The 18732-nt window shown below is 43.2% G+C and overlaps 2 protein-coding genes across 5 annotated transcripts in view; both read right to left on the bottom strand.

Moving 5' to 3' along the window:
• Positions 1 to 18732, bottom strand: part of DAPK2 (death associated protein kinase 2) — a 46621-nt gene that overhangs the window by 23343 nt on the left and 4546 nt on the right. For 2 of the 3 annotated variants that reach the window (XM_063169519.1, XM_063169516.1), the window contains exons 1-2: positions 15835 to 15894; positions 9534 to 9630 (exon numbers count right to left, since the gene is read on the bottom strand). In XM_063169519.1, coding sequence (XP_063025589.1) covers positions 9534 to 9595 — 62 coding nt within the window. In that variant the 5' untranslated portion in view covers positions 9596 to 9630; positions 15835 to 15894. Of the gene's footprint in view, positions 1 to 9533; positions 9631 to 15834; positions 15895 to 18732 lie in introns of those variants that run through there. The other variant, XM_063169517.1, reaches the window with a different exon arrangement.
• The window catches only part of TBC1D2B (TBC1 domain family member 2B), a 41351-nt gene continuing 32233 nt past the window's right edge, over positions 9615 to 18732 (bottom strand). Inside the window, exon 14 of one of the 2 annotated variants that reach the window (XM_063169513.1) lies at positions 9615 to 9630. The gene's annotated coding sequence lies outside the window, so the exon portion shown is untranslated. The remainder of the gene's footprint in view (positions 9631 to 18732) is intronic. The other variant, XM_063169510.1, reaches the window with a different exon arrangement.

Below are 18732 nucleotides of genomic sequence, written 5' to 3'. Positions count from 1 at the left end.
CAGGCATTTTACAGTCACAGTCAGACATTTTGGATTCCTTGTCAGCTACAGAGATTGTAAGGCCAGGAGCAAGACAGCAGTGGTTTTGTGCCTTCTCATGCATCTGCCTTCAGACTATAAGAATCAAACTCTGTCAGCTTCCAAAACTTTTGACCTAGGCTAGGAAAAAAGCAGAAGAAAGGAAAGTATGTCCTCCTGACACGTAAGTTGACAGAACTGAGAAATTAAGCCATTTAGATAATTTCACATGTGGCATTTGTACCTGATTTTAAACTTGAAACTGAATTTCACAGCTCAGATATCCAAATTTCAGCCAAAAGACCTTGCCAGAATTCATGGGTTTTAGTACAGTGCTGAAACAAAGATGACTTGGATCACGAACAGAAGTATTTCCAACACATGCAGGATAAGCTCAGGGGCTGACACTTCTGGATGGAGCCTACCTGGACCTCAGTAAAGCCTTTGGCACTGTCCCCCACAGCATTCTCGGAGAAACTGGATGCGCCTGGCTTTGACACTGGTCTTTGAAATCTTTTCCAAACTTAATGACACTACTATTTCTAATTTCTAAAATGTTTTTTTTCCAAGAAGTTACATTTGTTCCCTTCCAGAAATATTGTGCACAGCTGTGCAACAGCCTTGTCACACACTAAGCATCCTTAATTGTGGAAACAGCTGAAGAGTATGAACAATAGCAGCTGCATCGTGTCAGTTATAATATAATTAGGTACAACATCAAATCTGTCCATCAGTAACGATGGAATTTATCCCAGCAATGAAGACAACCCATCATCTGCATTCCTACTATCATGTAGGAGGTTTGTCACTGAATAAGAACACAGAGACAATATTACTGGGTGGTTTTGGAGTCTATTTTCAGAAGCATGCTTTAGAAGAGCACAAGTTCAGCTCATTTAATCATCATGCACTTCAGGAGAGGATGTGGGAAGAGCGAAGCTGGACAATCCAGAATAACAGGACAACTTCTTGCTCTTTGTCAAAGTTTCCTTCTAATACTGGTTCTGGAGGGTAATGCCCTGGGGCAGAATGTCATCTGAGAGCAAGAGCAGTGCAGATGCCAATCTGAAATGCCCCAGTGCCCAGCAGAGCTGCTGCCCCACAGCTTTAGAATAAAGAGAGCCGTTAAGCAACTGCTTGCACAAGTACAAGTTTATTGCGGTCTTCCTCTGATGTTCCTGGAACACTGCATGGCTCAGGAGCTCTTCTCAAAACACTGCAAATATGTAAGAAAAGTACTGAGATGACAGTACAAGTTACCTGACTCCAGTCAGGCTTTCTGAGGCCTGAGTGGGGAGAAGTCAGGAAGCTGATTCTGTCTATCATTTCAGAATAGCAAACCATTTCTTCCCCAAATACCAAATGTGTTCCCTTTCTTCGTGTTCAGTCTATTTCTTTATGTCTTGTTCATATTCAACTTCATTTTATTCATTAAAGAATTCTAAAACATATGATGACGATGCCTTAGTTGTTAAAATTTGAAATTCCCATAAAAGACATGATATATGAGAACACATTGACAGATGCACTTTAGACTGAAATATGTTTTCAACAAGTTCATTGAAAAGTAAATGAACCTGGGCAAAGGACAGTGCTCTGGCATTCTGCCAGTCAAGAGGTGACACAACTCCCTACATGAGCCAGGGCAATTTACTTAGGAACAGATTTGCAAGGGATTTTAGGCAGCCTCCCACTGACTTTAACAGTAATTAGGTTTCTACACACTTGATGGAAAGTAACACCTTTGTCCTTCTGTACCTAATTTCCCCAAGTCTGTAAAATACAGGTAATACTACTGGAAAATGAAATAACATTATATGGGGTAAGGATACAAATTCATTTCATGTCACTAGGTATCACTAGAAGTGCAATTATAATAATTCATATTTTATTCACTAGGTGTTCCTGCACAAGAATACATGACCTGAAAAGAGGCTAAAATAAAAGTGAACAGCATCTAGACCAGTTTTTAACTGCTTAAATTCACAGGCAGTACTGTGACTGCATAAGAGTTTAAAGATACTAAAAATACCTTATGAAATCATCCTGTGTACATGCATGAGTCAATAGACATAAACATAACCACAATAATAGCACTTAGCCAACCTGAACACAGGGCTTCTCTGCATTCAAGGCTGGTGTGTTCAGTCCAGCAGAGGATAATTCATTCTCATTTACATCCATTGTTATAATGTCAACAGTTTTGTTCATCATGCCTTTTTGCCACTATTAAATTTGACTGGTTTTAACTGGTCATCTCAAGCTTAGAAAAAGTCTGCACCTTATTACATTTCCATCTTTTTCATTCCTATTTACTTTTCTTGGAAAAATATATGAGTAATTTTATCCATTTATGGTTGGGTTTTTTGCTAACTTTCAAAGCAAAGCCCTGGAGAATTCTTGCTGAATTTGAGGAAAACATATTTTTCACTCTTTTTTTTCTAAGTGATCAGAGCAATTGCTCAACCATAGTTTTATTAAACTAAATACTCTCCCCCCTCTTTGCTTACACTTCAGAGATGACTTCTGCAATTTGCAACTGCACTGAGTGCTCTTCCCAGCAGAGAGGACAGGAGTCTGCTTGGAACAACAGTGAGAATCTATTTTTATGCTTTCTGTTCATTTATGAAACACAGATCAACCAAAGGCCATGCTAAGTTCACAAAATATATGCATAAAAGCACATATATATATGGAGGGGTTTTGCAGGAATTCTGTAATCACAGCTATAAAGATGTAAAAGCCTTCTGTAAATGACAATAATTTGCAGTGCATTTTATTTTTTATAGACTTTTTGTTTTAGACTAAACCAGGATTTTGGTACAGCAAAATTTAATCTACACAGTAAATAAATAGGAAGTCAAATAGCACAGCATTTATAAAGAAATTAGAGTAGGATAGTTGAAACAGTAAATCAGAAATTCTACGGCAAGGTCACCAAAGGGAAAGAATCTCACTGCTTCTGTGAGGCTTTATGGAATAAAACTAAAAAAACCCCAAAACCTTCTTCTGTTAAATACTCTGATGGCATCTCTTGTAACTTCAAAAATAGTTTTAAAAAGAAGCTGTCACAAATGTCACCACTGTTTAAGCTGATAAAACTGAGTTTTGGTTTACTTGTTTGTTTTTCTTCCCCCCCCCCAACAAAATGCAAAGGAAGTGATTACCTCTCCTAAAGCAACTACACAGAACTTAAACTACCAGATGCCAGATTATAACAGAATGATTCAAAACCTTTTTAAATAGGGCATTTCACAGGAATTTCACCAGACTACTAAAAAGTAGTAGAAAGAAAAAAAAAATCATCTGCAGCTTTTAAACACAGTGCGAGTTTTTGCTCACAACTCACCTTTTACTGATTGTGTAATGTTCTAGAGCAAAGTGACTTTGGGGGATAAATTTCAATATTTCTGAAGGGAAGTGCTGAGCACCTTTGGACATATTCTGTCTTTGATAAAGTCACTGTCTGACACCTTTCATCTCCATCTCTCTGAACTCACACAAGGGTAACCTACACACCCTGACCCAAAGGTGATCTCTGTGTCCAGGGCCAGAAAAGAGTCAGAAAAGAAGAATATTGACACTTAACAGAAGGATCTGGTTTACTAGAATAAGTAAGAGAGCAGCTCATTTGAAATTCAAAGAGAGTTTGATAAATCTAATGTTTCTGAACAGTGCTAGGTATTATTACAAGCTTTCAGTACAATAGCACAATTAATACCTTAGCCATGAGTCACAAGAAATTGTGCTACCTCCTGAATCGTCAACAGCATCTCCTGAAACTGTTCAATGCTTTTGGAAACTTCCCAATCCTGCAGTGCCCATCCATGTGGCCCTTATCAGCTCCTCCTGAGACCGGAGATGCAGAGTCAGCAGTGAGAGAGATGAGCCCAGCAGCTCTGACAGGTTCCCAACAGCCTGGCAAGCTCTCTGTGTAATGTGAAGCTCAAGAATAAAATGCATATGATGAAAAATCCTCCCTGCTTATCAGCCTTAGCTTTTGGATTGAGTATCAGTGCTCAGAGTGGCAATGAGCAGAGTGCAGAGAGCCAGGGAAGGTCAGAGCTGACTCATGCTCAGCAGGAATAGCTGATCTGATAAGCTGTCCCTCTCACCATGTGGAACAACAGCAGGACAGACGTAATGTGTGTAAGAAAGGTTAGCACATTGCACCTGGGTGAGTAAAGGTCCAAACACACCCAGATATGGACTGAGACTAGCAGGCCCAGGAGCACATGAATTGTAAGAAAGAGGGGAGAAGTATTACAGTCAAATAGTTAAATGACTTTTCTCCTTCCCCACGTATCAAACAGATGGAAACTATGCTGACATTTCATTCAAGACTTTAAGAAATTATCTGTAAGGCCAAAACTGCTGAAATTCCCATTTCACTGCTCAGCTATTACAACAGGTCTTCACTCTGGTTCAAACTGGTGTAGAGTGATAACAAGGATTAACAGATGTCACCTGAGACCTTGACCATCAGACCTATGAGCTCTGTTCTGCATCAATGTTAACAATTTGCCCAGTGCAGTTAGAATTAGAGTTCCACTATGTTTATTTCATGTGCATTTTTACTCATAAGTAATATTTTTCATTTTTAAAGTATGGAATTAATACTATACACAGTATATTTTCTCAGCTATTGAAATTTCCATCTGCTTTCTATTCCAATGCAAAATGGAAAAAATAGTTTTATTTTTACAGAAATGGCAAAACAAAGATTGGGATTAATATTTAATGTCTTTTTCTAGAAATAATATTCTGCTTATTATTCAGTGGTTAAATAAATTACAAAATTTGAGCTTTGTGAGAACTACCACATCATCAGGTCATCATCTCTAATTATACTCTCAAAGCCAGACATGGACTGAGGAGATCCACCTTGATGATGGAAATGATCTCAGTGTATGCTGATGATAAGGAATGCATGACTTTGTTACAAATTAGGCCAAGGCCAACTCTTCTCTCTTACTGTAGATAGAGCAACTTTGTTATTAGGAAAAACCCAAAACCTTTCATTTTCTCTGCACTTTCTGTAACAAATGTTTTATTTTGGAAACAGTTAAGGTAGCTAATACTAATACTGAAACCTGCTAGAAGGACTAAAAAGAAAAAAAAAATCAAGAACAGTGACTGCATCAGACAGCTGATAACCATCACAGTGATTGTGACCAAGTTCCAGATGCCAAAACTGTTTCAGCAGAAGATTCACATGCATGAAACATGACTTACAGGATCTGTAACAAGAAACATTACAGAAGTGCTGGCTAGTCCTCAGGAACTAAATTAACATTTTGCATCAAACACAAAGGCCTGCTTTGTGTGTGTTGTAAGAGAAAATAATCCAGAGTTATTCTTCAAAATTTAAAGAACTAATTTAAAGTGCAAACTAATCAAAGAACAGAGTTAAAGTTCATGTCTGAGAAAGCACAGTACTGAGCAATTTCTACAGTTAGAAAAAAAACATTCCTGGTATGAAGATACTGTGTGGTGTGAGTGAAGGGTAACTTTACCAACTGCAACCACAGCTCTGTTTAGCAGGGAGAGTCCAGCTAGCTGGGGGCCAGGACTTTTCACTGTAGATTTCCAGGTTCCTGCCCTGCAAAGAGCACCTGGGTTATCTCTGCTTTTTGTTTTCACTGCATAAATAAATACTTAGTTACACTGTCAGAACAGTGACTCGTGCCAGGCTCCAAGGTCCTATTACCACTGGTAAAATGCTGCATTTGCTGTCCTTTAAAGCTTCACCCAGAAAATGGGGTATCTCCTCTCTCAGAGAGCACAGTTAATCCTCCCCACACAAGCACAGAGGAAGCAGGCACTTGTAGCTGAAGATGGGGAACTACAGGAGGCATAACAAGCCACTGATGAAAGATGGAGCTTGGCTTTAAACATGAAACCACAGCCCAGGTCACTAGGGGCTGAGAAACTGGAGGCTCAGTTATGTCCAAACTTATCAACAGAAATCACAGTGGATATTTTCTGCATGAAGGCATTGACTGGCCCAGGAGATGAGGAATGAGCATAGCTGCCAGTTACTGATACAGGCAAGAAACTGCAGTGACAGGGGGTTAGGCTGGCCCACACTGTGGAGGAAGGCAGAGCCCCTTCCCTCCAGTGAAAGGACAACAGTGAAGGAAAGGGGGAGACTTCCATGCTCAGAAGCATCACTCCAAGGTCTGTCTGTTTTTCTCTGCTAAGTGTGAGTCCTTGCAGGCTGCAGAGCTGAGCTGCAGGAGCAGGACACTGGCCCAGGACAGCAGTGCCAGGCCCACACAGCCCTGGAGGAGCACACTTTCTCAATGGGCACTGGTAAAAACACTTTGGGAAAAGCTCCATGACACTTCCTACCCTCAGCCCTAACTTGGCATGTAACAGTGGCACTGCCCAGAAGGCACAAATGTCAACAGCTCTCCCAGCCTCACTGGCACCACATTCAGGTAATAGATTAATGACTCTATGATACATCCCTTTAGAAATCACACTGTGCATCTCAAATTCCAGTACCTACCAGCACCATCAGTGTTTGATAGTACAGCTGGAATGGGCTCCTGGATGTTTGTACAACACTTTATGTGTTGTAAAAAGCCACAACTACCCAGCCAAAACAGAACAACTGAAACATTACATCAAAGGCTTTCCAGTGAGCTTTACTGCTGCCACTTTCCTGGAAACCATAGCCCTAGCTCAGCAGGGCAGTTCTTCTTTCTCTGGGCCTACTGTGCCCTTGATTTGAGACTTTCCATTCTTGGTTGTCTCCAGCTGTCACCTCCCTTGCCACAAGAAGCAGCAGTTATTTGACCTGCTGCATATTCCCAGGAAGACAAGTTAGTCTTCACTTCTTCACATTTTTCAAGGAGTATTTCCACTGATTTGTCAAGCTGTTAACATCCCTGCAAATGGATTAGGCCAGGATCCTCCTCAAAACAGTACAAATTGTTAAAGTCTTTAACAATTTCTTTATCATGTTGAAATTTGCTAAATTCACTTTAGAGTCCTCTTTTTAAGCTTCTTTTCAGCTATGGCTAGAGAACCTCAGTGCCCACAGACCTGAAAGTGACTGATACTATCTTGAGGGAAGCAACACAATTATATATGTATATTTGAAGTATTGCACACATTGAGCACAGGCCATGCTAAGCTTCCCAAATGGAGCTGCTATAACAAACAAGGCCATCAGCAAGTTGTCTCTAAGGCCACATGCCTGATAGATTGCTCCCTGTGTGTACCTTTGGAGAAGTTGAGCAACAGAGGTTGGTATAAGATTAATATTTGAAAGACTGAGGGAATATTGGAGCTAAGCAGCTGGTCAGAGCACACAGCTGCAGCCATGGAAAACCTGCTCCCTTCTCTGCAAAATGCCTTCTCTCACCCCCCTGCCTTGGCCCAGCACTGACAGCTCTCTCTGAGCTGCTTCCAGCCCCACAGGGACCCCGAGGATGACCTGGCTGGGCAGTGCCTGCCCACATTCTCTGTGTGCAGGGTTTAACATGAGCTGGGGAGCTTTGCTGTGGTCACCCTCAATGCTGCACAATGACAGGAAGGGCCTCCTTTCATCACCAGAGCAGAGTTCAGGCTTTGCAGTCTGTGGTGGATCAACCTTTCCTGAGCGCTGTGCAAAGACTTTCAGATAAACAGGGGCTGGCTCTGTCAGTGACATACTCTGTTTCATCTGATGGCTGAATCCCTGCTAGAACAAGCACTAGGCCCATGTTAACTAGTTTTGTTCTCAAGAAGTGACAAACTCAGTGAAGAGGACAAGAATAGGACAGACTCTTCAGAGATGTTGCTTGAAAACATTTTTTGTGACTTCTGCCACCAGAATGACAATAAATAAATAAATAATGACAATAAATACTCTACCTGTGAGTAACTAACAGCTTGTTGCAAACTGAACTAATAGAAGGCATCTACAGGTTCTAAGGGCATCAGTCAGCATTGGAAAAGATCAGTCACTGCAATCTGTCCAGCATGTTAACTTCCTTCTAGCAAAGCAAAATACCATTTGTCACTGGCCCTCAAAACCTGAAAGTGAAAATACACTGACAAAGACTGTGTGACATTGTACATGCAGCCTGAAGAGGAGGAGGGCTGCTGTGACCACACAAACCCTGACCAGCCTCTCTGGCTGACTGAAGAAGCAATGGCAAGCCTTCACCAGATTGTTTCAGCTACACTTCTCCATTGAAAATCCCCAATATCCATCAGCTTGGAGAATTATGTTCACCATCTCAAAAGATTCCCAAAACTAATTCATAAACCGAAATAAAAATAAATTACTCAGTCTCCAGTTTCTCATTTTAGTAGTTTGACTGTTTAACTTAGGACCTCATTGATAAAAACCACACCTCTTACACCCTTCATGCACACACTGAATTTCTTTATTGCTCACTGTTGTGAGGTTTTCACTGTCAGACTGACACTCTCAGTACTAAGCAGTTAAAAGCAAAGTAAGTAAAAAGTAAGCAGATAGAAGTAAGCAGTTCCAGGAAACTTAATAGTTATGGCCTTCCTGAGAGGGAAGGGAATGGAAAACAAATTAACAAACAAACCTCAACCCCTCTCCCATTAAAAGGAGTCTTCTCACTAACTCTAAAAATTAAATAGCTGAGAGTGAAAAAAAAATTCCAAACATCATCAGCTGAGGTGTTTTAATGGAGCTCATGACTGGCCCTTGAGAAAGGGTGATGGCACATACACAGTCATGTATAGAAACCACCTGCCACACATTGGGAAAGAAGCCAACCTGTGTACAGCCCTAATTTAGCTATTTGCATATTAAAACAAAAACCATTAGAGGGTTGGACACTGAATGGGAAGCAGCCATCCTCACCCAGAGCACTGGATGTTGCTGAGAGACTGAGTACCCAGTACCCTGGGTATCCAGTTCACAACCCCAGCAATGCTTCATGGTTAAACATGGTAACAGTTGGTAATTACACCTGTAATTAATACCTGCAGATAAGCCTTTATACATTAAAGAATATCTACCAGCATTAACCAGTCCAACTGAAGATCTGAGAGGTAAAAAGTCTTTCAGGAATACGTGATCCTTTTTTTGTAGGCACATATGAGCAAGTGATGTCAGTGCTTGGAGTCAGCTGAAAACAACAGTGCTGTGGGGAGTGCTGCTCAAAACAACAGGACAAGTGGAATTGCTGTGTCTGTGGCAGCAGCACAGGCTCCTGTTCCCAGCTGGCTCTGAGAATGGGCATGTGAACTCAAATCTAAAGCACGGACACAGGAGACACCTATCTACAAAAGACAATGCAAACATACCTTTTGTTGTCCTAGTTGCAAGAAAAGAAACAGAAAAAACAGTTAGCACATTTAATCTAAAGAAAAAACCCAAAAAAACTACAAAAAATCCTATCCAAAGTGCAGTCTTTGTCAAGGTGTGTGTTGCTATTGCAGTATATTGTAACTGATCCAGGCTATCACAGGCCAAAGGAAGCAGCAAATATCCCCAGTGTCAGCTTTTAGAATCACTGGTGTCATCAGTGTGACCTTACCTTCCCAGCTCTTCCCCAATTTCATAAATGTCCTCCACCTTCTGTTGCTTGAAGAAAGCCATACTTGGTCTCTCATTGATACTCAAGGATGATGCAACTAGAATATGAATGAAGAATGACATTCATTACATCCTGCAAGAGGCTGAGTCTCAGTAACAAACATTTGTGGTACAGGCACTTTGAATGCATTGCAGCTCATTCATGACCAAAGTTACCACTGATCAGTCAAAATAACTAACTCAGCCAAATAGTGAGGGCTCAAATCTGGAAAGAGATGAGCACCTTTAAGTGAAGGAGATTCTTGGCCACCACTGATGTACCCAAGAACACAACTAACTGGAATGACAGAACATACCAAGAAACACAAACGTGATAAAAGGAAAATGAATTAATTATTTACAAAGTTCTGGACAATAAAGCCTCCACACTACACCAAAGAGAGTGAGCACAAAAAGTAGCATTACAGACTCCCTCAGCCAGATCCTCAGCCAGGGAGACCAGGAGGCAGAGCTGCCTTTTCCTCAGGTCAGGCAGTGCTCCTGAAGCACACAGGCAGGACAGCACACAGACATTTGAACTGCTGCTGGAAAAAAAGTCCCATTCCCTCTCCAGAGCTTTCAGCACATCTTCCATCATGCACAGTAGGTGTTTCAAATGAGAACACCACCAGCAGCATCTGCTACAGGTGTCCCTCTCTGTAACTGTGCAGTTTGTGTCCTGAACACAATCTTTTAAACTGATATCTCTGTGACAAGCTCCACACTGGTGCACTGGAGCATCTGTGCATTACACTGGGCTGCTTCTGGAAGAGGAGCAGATGAGAACTCACAGAATTCCTTGGGATACACCTCCACAGCAATGGATGTTATGGGAACAGCATAGATTTGAACAGAGTAATTGGCCAGTCAGGTCATGAACTATTTGCTATTTCCTGTGGAGATGAACATTGGCACTATGCCCAACTACTAAATATCTACTGTTTAGATCAGAACATGTAAAATAGCTGTAAGGCTTCTAGTAGCACAATAAAATCTAATTGCATTGAGACACATAGTTATTCTCACACATCTCTACACTCAACAGTGTATCTTGTCAATGTAATGGGTTTTGTTTGCTTTATGAATCCCAGATGCTGCTTCCTTCAGATGCACTGGGGACTTCCAAGTTCCTTATCTCTATACAGCTGCTGCAGATTTTTAAATTGCAGTCATTGGCAACTGACTGGTGCATATTGTGAAGCATATTTCACAAGCAAATAAAGCTCCATTTTGATCCTTTAGAAATAAGTTCAATTCAGTGTTGCAAGATTCAGCAGACCTATAAAACAGAACTAAGTATCAAAGAGCAATTGCAGTATTCCTGACAAACAGAAAGGCATACAAATTGAAGATTTTTCTCAAAAAAAGCAGGTATTGTGAGCAGAAAATACATTGTAAAAATCTAACAATTCCTCAATACACACCCAAGCTGTCATCATTCACTCACCTCAGAAAAAATGATTGGTTGCTTTGTTTGCCCCAGCCCTTTTTACAAAGCACTGGCTTCTAATACATGGGTGGCATGTTGAGTATCAATTCCTTTCCAAATATGCCCCTTCTGTTACTTCAAAGGAACAGAAAGTCTCCTAGTGCTTCTACATAAATATATATTTTATTTGATGTTAGCAAAACCTACACATTAGGAGAAGAATTCTTTGATTGCTCTATGTCAAGCAGAAGGGCCACTACATCAATCCTGACAGGCACAGATGCTGTCAGATGATGAGGAGTATCTCAGTTACACATCAGAACTGCAACCTGTGCTCTCTGCAGGTGTGTGTGTGCACACCTGTGGGGTGACACAGCTGACCTGCAGCTGGCCCATGGCCCAAGCACACCCATTCCTGCCATTCCTGCCATCCCATGGCACACTCACAGGTGCCCCTGCAGAGGAGAGGGAGATGCACGGTATTCCTCACAGGCTCTCCAGGACAGCACTGCTGGAGGCCTGCACTGCACAGGGAACAGCTCCAGGGCTCTGAGGCTGCTGCATTCCTATTAAAACACCTGCTCAAACCCCAGTTTCAAAGCTCTTTAATGGAGACAAATGCACCTCCCTTGCCCTCCTGTGTAACAGTGTTTGAGCAATGATCTCTCTTTTTGGGCTACCCAAGGCAAGCAAGAGACACCACACAGGATGTGACACTGAAGCCCAGGGTAACCACCACATTAGTAAAATACATTGTAGAAACCAACACTTGCATTGGTGAGCATGATGCACTGCAATGTGTGTTATTATTTTTCCACATTCTACTCTGGTTTTGTTGATATTTTCATCATTTTTCAAGGTGAAACCAGGTGAACTGTTCTGTTAACTCTGTTGCTCAATAATTTCCTTCCTAAAATCATGTTCATGCTTGGGATAAAAATGTCTATTTTACTTTCCAATGAAAATAAGCAACTCAAATTTCACTTTGTAAGCAAATTACAAAGTGATTTATGCAAAGTGAAAAATACTTGATGTATTCTTCAAGTAACCTTTCATCATCTCACCAAAAGATCATCAACCACTATTGCTCAGATCATGAAACTACAGGCAATAAATCCTTCAGTCATATTTACAAGAATGAAGACATCTCTGAGCTATTTGATTCTTACTAAGTCTATATATTATTGCTTGCTATTGTTCAAAGCAGAATTTTTTAAGTGTTGGCTGTGTTCAACCTTTACAGAGTTCAAAAAAGCAAGCAAAGGACAAAGCCAAGCCTTGCTGAAAACCCAAACCTTTCGCTCACCCTGAATTGCAGAGTTACATTCTGAGCACACGAGTGCAGGAAAATGCCCAGGTAAAAAGAGATGCTGCTGAGACTTGCCCAAAGACTGTAAATCCCTCAAGCTGACTACTCCCTTTGTCAGAATCCAAGGTGCATGCTTATAAACAACATAAAACCAAATACACCTAAGAAGTCATTGTTTTAAGAAAGAGTTCATTGCCATTCAGAAGAGCAAGTTAAACAGATTGCTTTGAGAGGGGGGAACCCCCCCAAAGTGCCTCTGTGAACACAATCACTTCATGTTTGATTGACAAGTTCACTCATTTCTCAGCATGCTCCAAAAACACAGCTGATTCTGTGGGTGAGCAGAATCCATGCAAAAATAACCAGGAAATTCTCATCCCTTCTGCTGATCTCTTACACCCATTTCTGCAGAGATCAAAGCCCTAGAGATAAATCTCCCACAAAGAACCCATTCAAGCCCAGAGTCCTGTTTCTGAAGGCTGAAGACAAACCTGTTGCACAATGTTCAGACCCCCAGTGGCACCTCTGATTGCTGGTGTTTCCCATGTCCATCACTTCATGTTATCCTGTCCTGCCTTCCACGGATATCCCTCCCTGGCTCCCACCCAACAGTCACACTCAGCAAATGCCCAAAATAGATCATGCACTTGATGATCCAAAGCAACTGTCATCAGCACAGCACTAGAGGGTAAGCCAAGGAAATATAACCTTCACACACTCAAAATTCATCTGAAATAGAAGTGCCACTCACAAGCATGAATGTTACTCTTCTCTCACCTTAGGAAACGAAGGTGATTTCACTTTCAAAGATTTCTTACACTCTAAGGTTTTTGTTGGACACCATTACAAATACAGAGCACAAGTACATCCAAGCAGGAATGAGAGCCTTATTTATTTTTTTTTAGTCAGGTGGTGCTTTTTCTATGGTGGCCAGTGAAGGCAGGCAGAATTAGAGATGGACAGACATTCTTCTTGGACTCAAGACAAAAAAGTTGTTCAGGATCTGAGGAAAAAGCAACAACCAACTTTTTTTTTCCTGCTACACACCTTAAGCTAACACTTAGGGGCATGTGCCCAAACAATACCACAACCCAGTGAGTCAGGGCCATTCCCATCACTGAGCTGCACCAGAATTCATTAAACCCAGGGTGATGAAGGTATCTGCTTCAGTGAGTTCTCAATCAGACAGAGCTTAATTGCTCCAAGGCAACCTCAGCAGAGGAGATGAGCTTCTGTATCATTTCACAGAACATGCCACATCTATTCCCTAACCATCCCACACTGGGCCCACCTCTCCTCTCCTCATCTCTTTGCTCTGGGATTCCTCACAGTTCCTCTCAAGAGGAGCAGAAGAAAGTAATTTCTAGTTTTCTTCTCTAATGAAGTTTTCCCTGCACAAGTTAAGTTATTAGCCCATCATTACCAAATTATGTGACAACCAGTGACTGGTCTATACACACCAAACCCACGTTAAATGTCCACCCAACAGTAAACAAGAGCAGAATAACAGAAATCAGAGGTGAGAACAAAACTGCTGGAGCACTTCTCTTGCCAACAGCCTGGCTTTTTTTTACCTAGGGCTTCTTCTGTCCTAAGGAAACCAGTTTCAAGTGACTGAGGTAACAGCTGAATAATCTGACTTTCTCAAGTACACCTGACATGAGCTGAATCATTAAACCCTTTGCCAAACTCAGAAGCATTCCCCTGACATGCTTTTATATTACAAAACATTAGTTACACTAAACCAAAAGCCCAAACACATTAGAACAGACCAAAGTAAAAACCTCCCATATGAACTGTTTTATAATACTGAAAAATGACCAAAACCAAATTAGACTCAAAACCAGACTGTTTTAAATTAATGATCTGGGAAATGAAGGGGAAAAAAAATAAACAGAAAAGAAGAAAAAAACCCCCACCAAAATAAAACCAAAAAACCAAACCCATTAAACAAATTGAAGTTATATTGTCTTCTAGTTTTGTTGTTTTATACTAAAAGTAAAGAGATTTTTATAAGCGTTACAGTATTTTCTTCTTTCACTTTCATTCCTTTTTCCATCTTTCTTTCTCTTTTATCCCACAAAAGACTAAGCAATTCCAACAGAAAAAAAAAACCCAAACAACCCAAGTGGGTTTTACCTTCTACTTCTAATTAAGCGTAGCACAGTTAAAAGTTCTATCAGTTCCAGCAAACCCTTATTTTCATTGAAACACTTTCCTGTCAGAAAACAAAAGTAGCCTAAAAATCCTTCTGCCAGGAAATTACGGCAACTATTACTACTGTGTGTCTATAAAGAACACAAAACACACCGACCACCTGAGCATTCAATCCCAGTTATATGGAATCACTGCTCCTGCCACTAACTCACAAGGGCTCCCTTTCTGACCCCCCAGATTTACCCTGCAGTAATTACATGTGCGGCGAATGACCCAAGGCTATTTCCAAGGCTCCGCTTCAAGCACATGTACAAACCACATTGGCTCTGCAGCTGATTCCAGCTGCCAGCCAGGGGCAGGGATCCCAAAGCCCGGCGTGCCTGGGCGATGAGCGGGGTGGGAGCACAGCCTGGACGGGCGCTCAGGGCGCAGGGGAAGCCCGCAAGGCCAGGCACGCTGGCTTGGCACGGGCAGAGCCTGTCCCCGTCCCTGAGGCGCCTTCCAGGATTACTGCTGCACATCATTTACAGCACTGCCCCAAAGTCAAGGGAAACCTCCCTCTGCGATCTGTGTTTCTTGCACAAAGAAAGGCACGGGAAAGTCTGAAACCAGCTGATGTTTCAGAAAAGGGCCTGAGATGAGCTTTTACCTCACGCATTAAGCAAGTGAGCACTGTGACTTTGGTCCTTCTGCAGCTGGTGACTGATCAGTCAAAGCAGGAGCAATTGCCACACATTTTCACTCTCTAACTCACATCTTCCTTCTGGACTGTCCCCTACACGCATGCAGGCCAGCCAAACCAGGCCCCTCCACCGTGCTGTGCTGCTTCAGGACCCCCGGCTCACTGGCCAGAGGAACAGGTGTAGAGAAACACAAGTGAAGCTGCTTGAGGGAAAAGGCAGGAAGAAACTTGCGGATAAACGATGGAAGTTGAGCACAGCATTCGCTGAATGTCCCCGATGGCCTCGGACGGCAGCCCCGCCAGACCGAGCGGCTTGTAACACCAGCAGGAGCACTGGTGGCACCGCGGCTCTGCCGGCCCCAGTGGAACCTGCAGGGGACAGCTGCTCGTGGCGGGGATGCTGCGGGGAGCTGCCTTTGCCCCGGCTGGCGGCTGCGGGCACACACAGAGCCAGCGCAGACGCCCTGAGGAGGCCGAGGGTCCGCACGCCCCCAGCCCCGCGGGAGGGACCCGCCGGCGGCCCCGGAGCTGCCCGGCCAGAGGGGCTGCACAGCCGCGACCCCTCACAGGCGGGACACGCAGCGGGAGCGCCCTGAGGGCGGCTCAGCCTAAGGGACAGACCCAGAGGAGGACGGAGAAGGGAACCTGCGGAGGCGCCGTCAGCTGAGGGGGCAGCTCCCACTTACCGCGTCCGCCGGGCTCCCGGAGCGCGCAGGGTCGGGCCGGGCCGTGCCGGGTGGAGGAGCCGCAGGGCCCCGCCCGCCGCGGGCCCTGAGGGACGGGCTCGGCTCCGCGCCCCGCCCAGGGCAGCCCCGTGAGGAGAGGGCGGGCGGGGACGGGCCGGGCTGGCTGCAGGGGCAGCGGGACCATCGCTCCGGCCGCAGCGATGCTGTCTGAGGGCAGTGCGGGGTAATGCAGCCTGCGGGGCACCCAGCACCACCGCGACCGTGCCACACCTGCACCGCCCCTGATGGGATGCAGACACCTCAAGCTGGGCCGGTCCAAAGCCTTCCAGTCCAACGCAGCTCACCCAGGCTCACCGGGGAACATCTCAGATGTAGAATCCCATTTCCTTGCTTTAGTACATACAGGATATGTGAAAGCAGTACTAAGAAAATAAGGCTGAGGAGGCAAATCCAATGGAGAGGCACTTAAGCTGTATAAGCCTTCTTTCTGTATTCTCCACAAGCTGAATCACAAGCCTAGATTTGGTTCCTGCATGGTCTGAAACTCACCATTACCCAGTGAAATTGCCCGTTGTTTCAAGAGACCGCTGTGACAAAGAACAGCACAGGCTCTCAGCTCAAGCTGCACTACTGTAACAAACCTCTGCCATCCTGCTGCCCAGGCTGCCGTAGTGCTAGTGTTGCCTTCCAACAATGACATCCTTCATCCGTGAACTCTCCTATCATAAAGACATCCCCAAAACCTGTAAAACTAGATTTTCTTCGGCCTTATTTCACACACAGTTATCACAGCAAACACTCTTAGGTCTCCTTACATTTCTTCTGGGCAAGTTATTATCCATCATTTGCCAATGAATAAAAAAGTGGGATTGTTCACATGTTCAAAATAAATTACAAGCACCAGATTGCCTTCTCTTCCAATCCTCTATGTGATTAAGGTAACACAATGGTAATGTCAAATTATCACACATAAATAAGCAGGATGTTTTCCTTTGCAGTACGGTGTGAAGATAGCTAAATTTAAGAGTGATTTATCCTAGGCAAGTACCTAAAGGCAGTGGTTTTCATTATCACAGTTAAAAAGAAACTTGGCTTGTCCCAAGTCAAGAGGATGAACTGTGCCCCTGATTGCCTGCCCTGGGAGTGGTGTTCACAGCCCACACGTTCCACCCAGCTCTTCCAACTCCAAAAGCAAAGTGGCTGCATCTGATACTACACAGGGTGGAGAACAGGAAATGGGAGCAATAGTAAATGTTTCAAAGGGCAGTGGAAGCATTCAGAACTCTCTCAACGTGAAATAAAGATATTTCATTTCTCATCTTTAGTTCTACAACAGGATATGATCACGTCGAAGTCACAGCAATCATACTACAAAATTCTCAGAGCAAAAGGGCACTGGGAAAGCCACCACTTTTGTTTGCTCCTAGTTGCAAGGAAGGGAACAAAACACCCTGAGAGGCTACAGCTGCTTTTCAAATTGCAACAAGCTCTCCCTAGACCAAGAATAACCTCACTTAGAATAAAAGTTTCCAAGAGCAGTGAAGGTAGATTGAATCCCACCCCTGCTGCCATGTCCATAGGGTTTGTAAGCCCAAATACAAATTCTGCCTAAGAAGGATGTTGCACTTTCATGCTTCTGTTATCCACCCTTAAAACATTAACTCAAGACTTCTTTGTAACATCTTTGGATGAAGGTTAAAGCCTTTATGTGCATACAGGGAAAGAAAGACAACTCAAACCTGAGCAGTGTTTCAAGCAGAGAGCACCAGCAAACACTGCAGCCACACATTCGCCAGCCTCCTTTAGAAGTGACAAAGTAGGACACATCTTATGGGTTCCAAACATGTTCCAAGGGGGGAGTTCCAGGATTAAAAACCAGAAGAACACCACCTGCACTTTTTAAAACAGGCAAATAGCAAAATTCCACAGTTTAATCACCAATCACAGTGCCTGAAGACATCACTGATTCCATTCATGAGCTCAAACCTGACATCTTAGGGGCAACTCACTGCACAACTTAGCTGGTTTGTACATACCAAAGGGACATTGCATTTGAGAAAGGCAATGCTCAAGACCAGGGGAATCTTAGTTGGCCAAAGTCATCGTCATTTACCAGTCATATTCTAATACTGAATGTCATAATTACTGGAGAGATATATTTTTAATAACTGTGTTTTTAAAAATCACATTCAGTATATAGTCCTGAGTTTTGCTTTCTAGTCTCATGGTCTGAAAAGCTGGCACTGCAGGTGGGCATCCTTGAACTGAAGACAAATGTGGCTTTTACAGCTGATAATCATAGTGAAAACACTACTCTGCTAACTTCTGATGGAACCTTTTACCTTGTTATCCAGGGGGGAAGTTTCCAAAGCAGAGCACACCCTTCCTTTGCATTATCTGAGGCAACATACTTCATGTGTGGGAATTCTTAAAGCTTCAGTACTACATGGATTCTGCTTTCTGTTGAGGTCAAGGAGCTGCAGATAAGAAAGCTATGTTTAGCACTTCTGAAAATCCCAGAGAAGGAACACCTGATACCTTGTAATACCAGCAGATTCAGAGGGTTCTCTGTGTCCCTAAGGCAGCCAGAGCAGTGAGACTCTGCAGGTATTTGGTCTCAGTTCAGAGCAGGCCAGCTGTGTTTATACTGAGTTATGCATTTTTTAGGAACCAGGTTTTTAACATTCATCAGCCACACTCACATCCTTACTGCAATCCCACTGAAAGCAGATGCTTCAAATCTAGTTCTAAGGAGCAAATGGGAGTCTCAGCTGTTCTTTGCAGGCCCCAGCAGCTGCTCAGGGCAACACAACCTACTCAAGCTAAACATGCCAAGTATCCATGGGAGGACATTGCTCCCCAAGCACTCTCTTCCCAGAATCTTCTGTTTATTTCTCT

The sequence above is a fragment of the Melospiza melodia genome, chromosome 15 (assembly GCF_035770615.1).
Source record: "Melospiza melodia melodia isolate bMelMel2 chromosome 15, bMelMel2.pri, whole genome shotgun sequence".
Taxonomy (NCBI): Eukaryota; Metazoa; Chordata; class Aves; order Passeriformes; family Passerellidae; genus Melospiza; species Melospiza melodia.
Note: the sequence above shows the minus strand (reverse complement) of the source record. Positions and strands in the feature narration are given on the sequence as shown.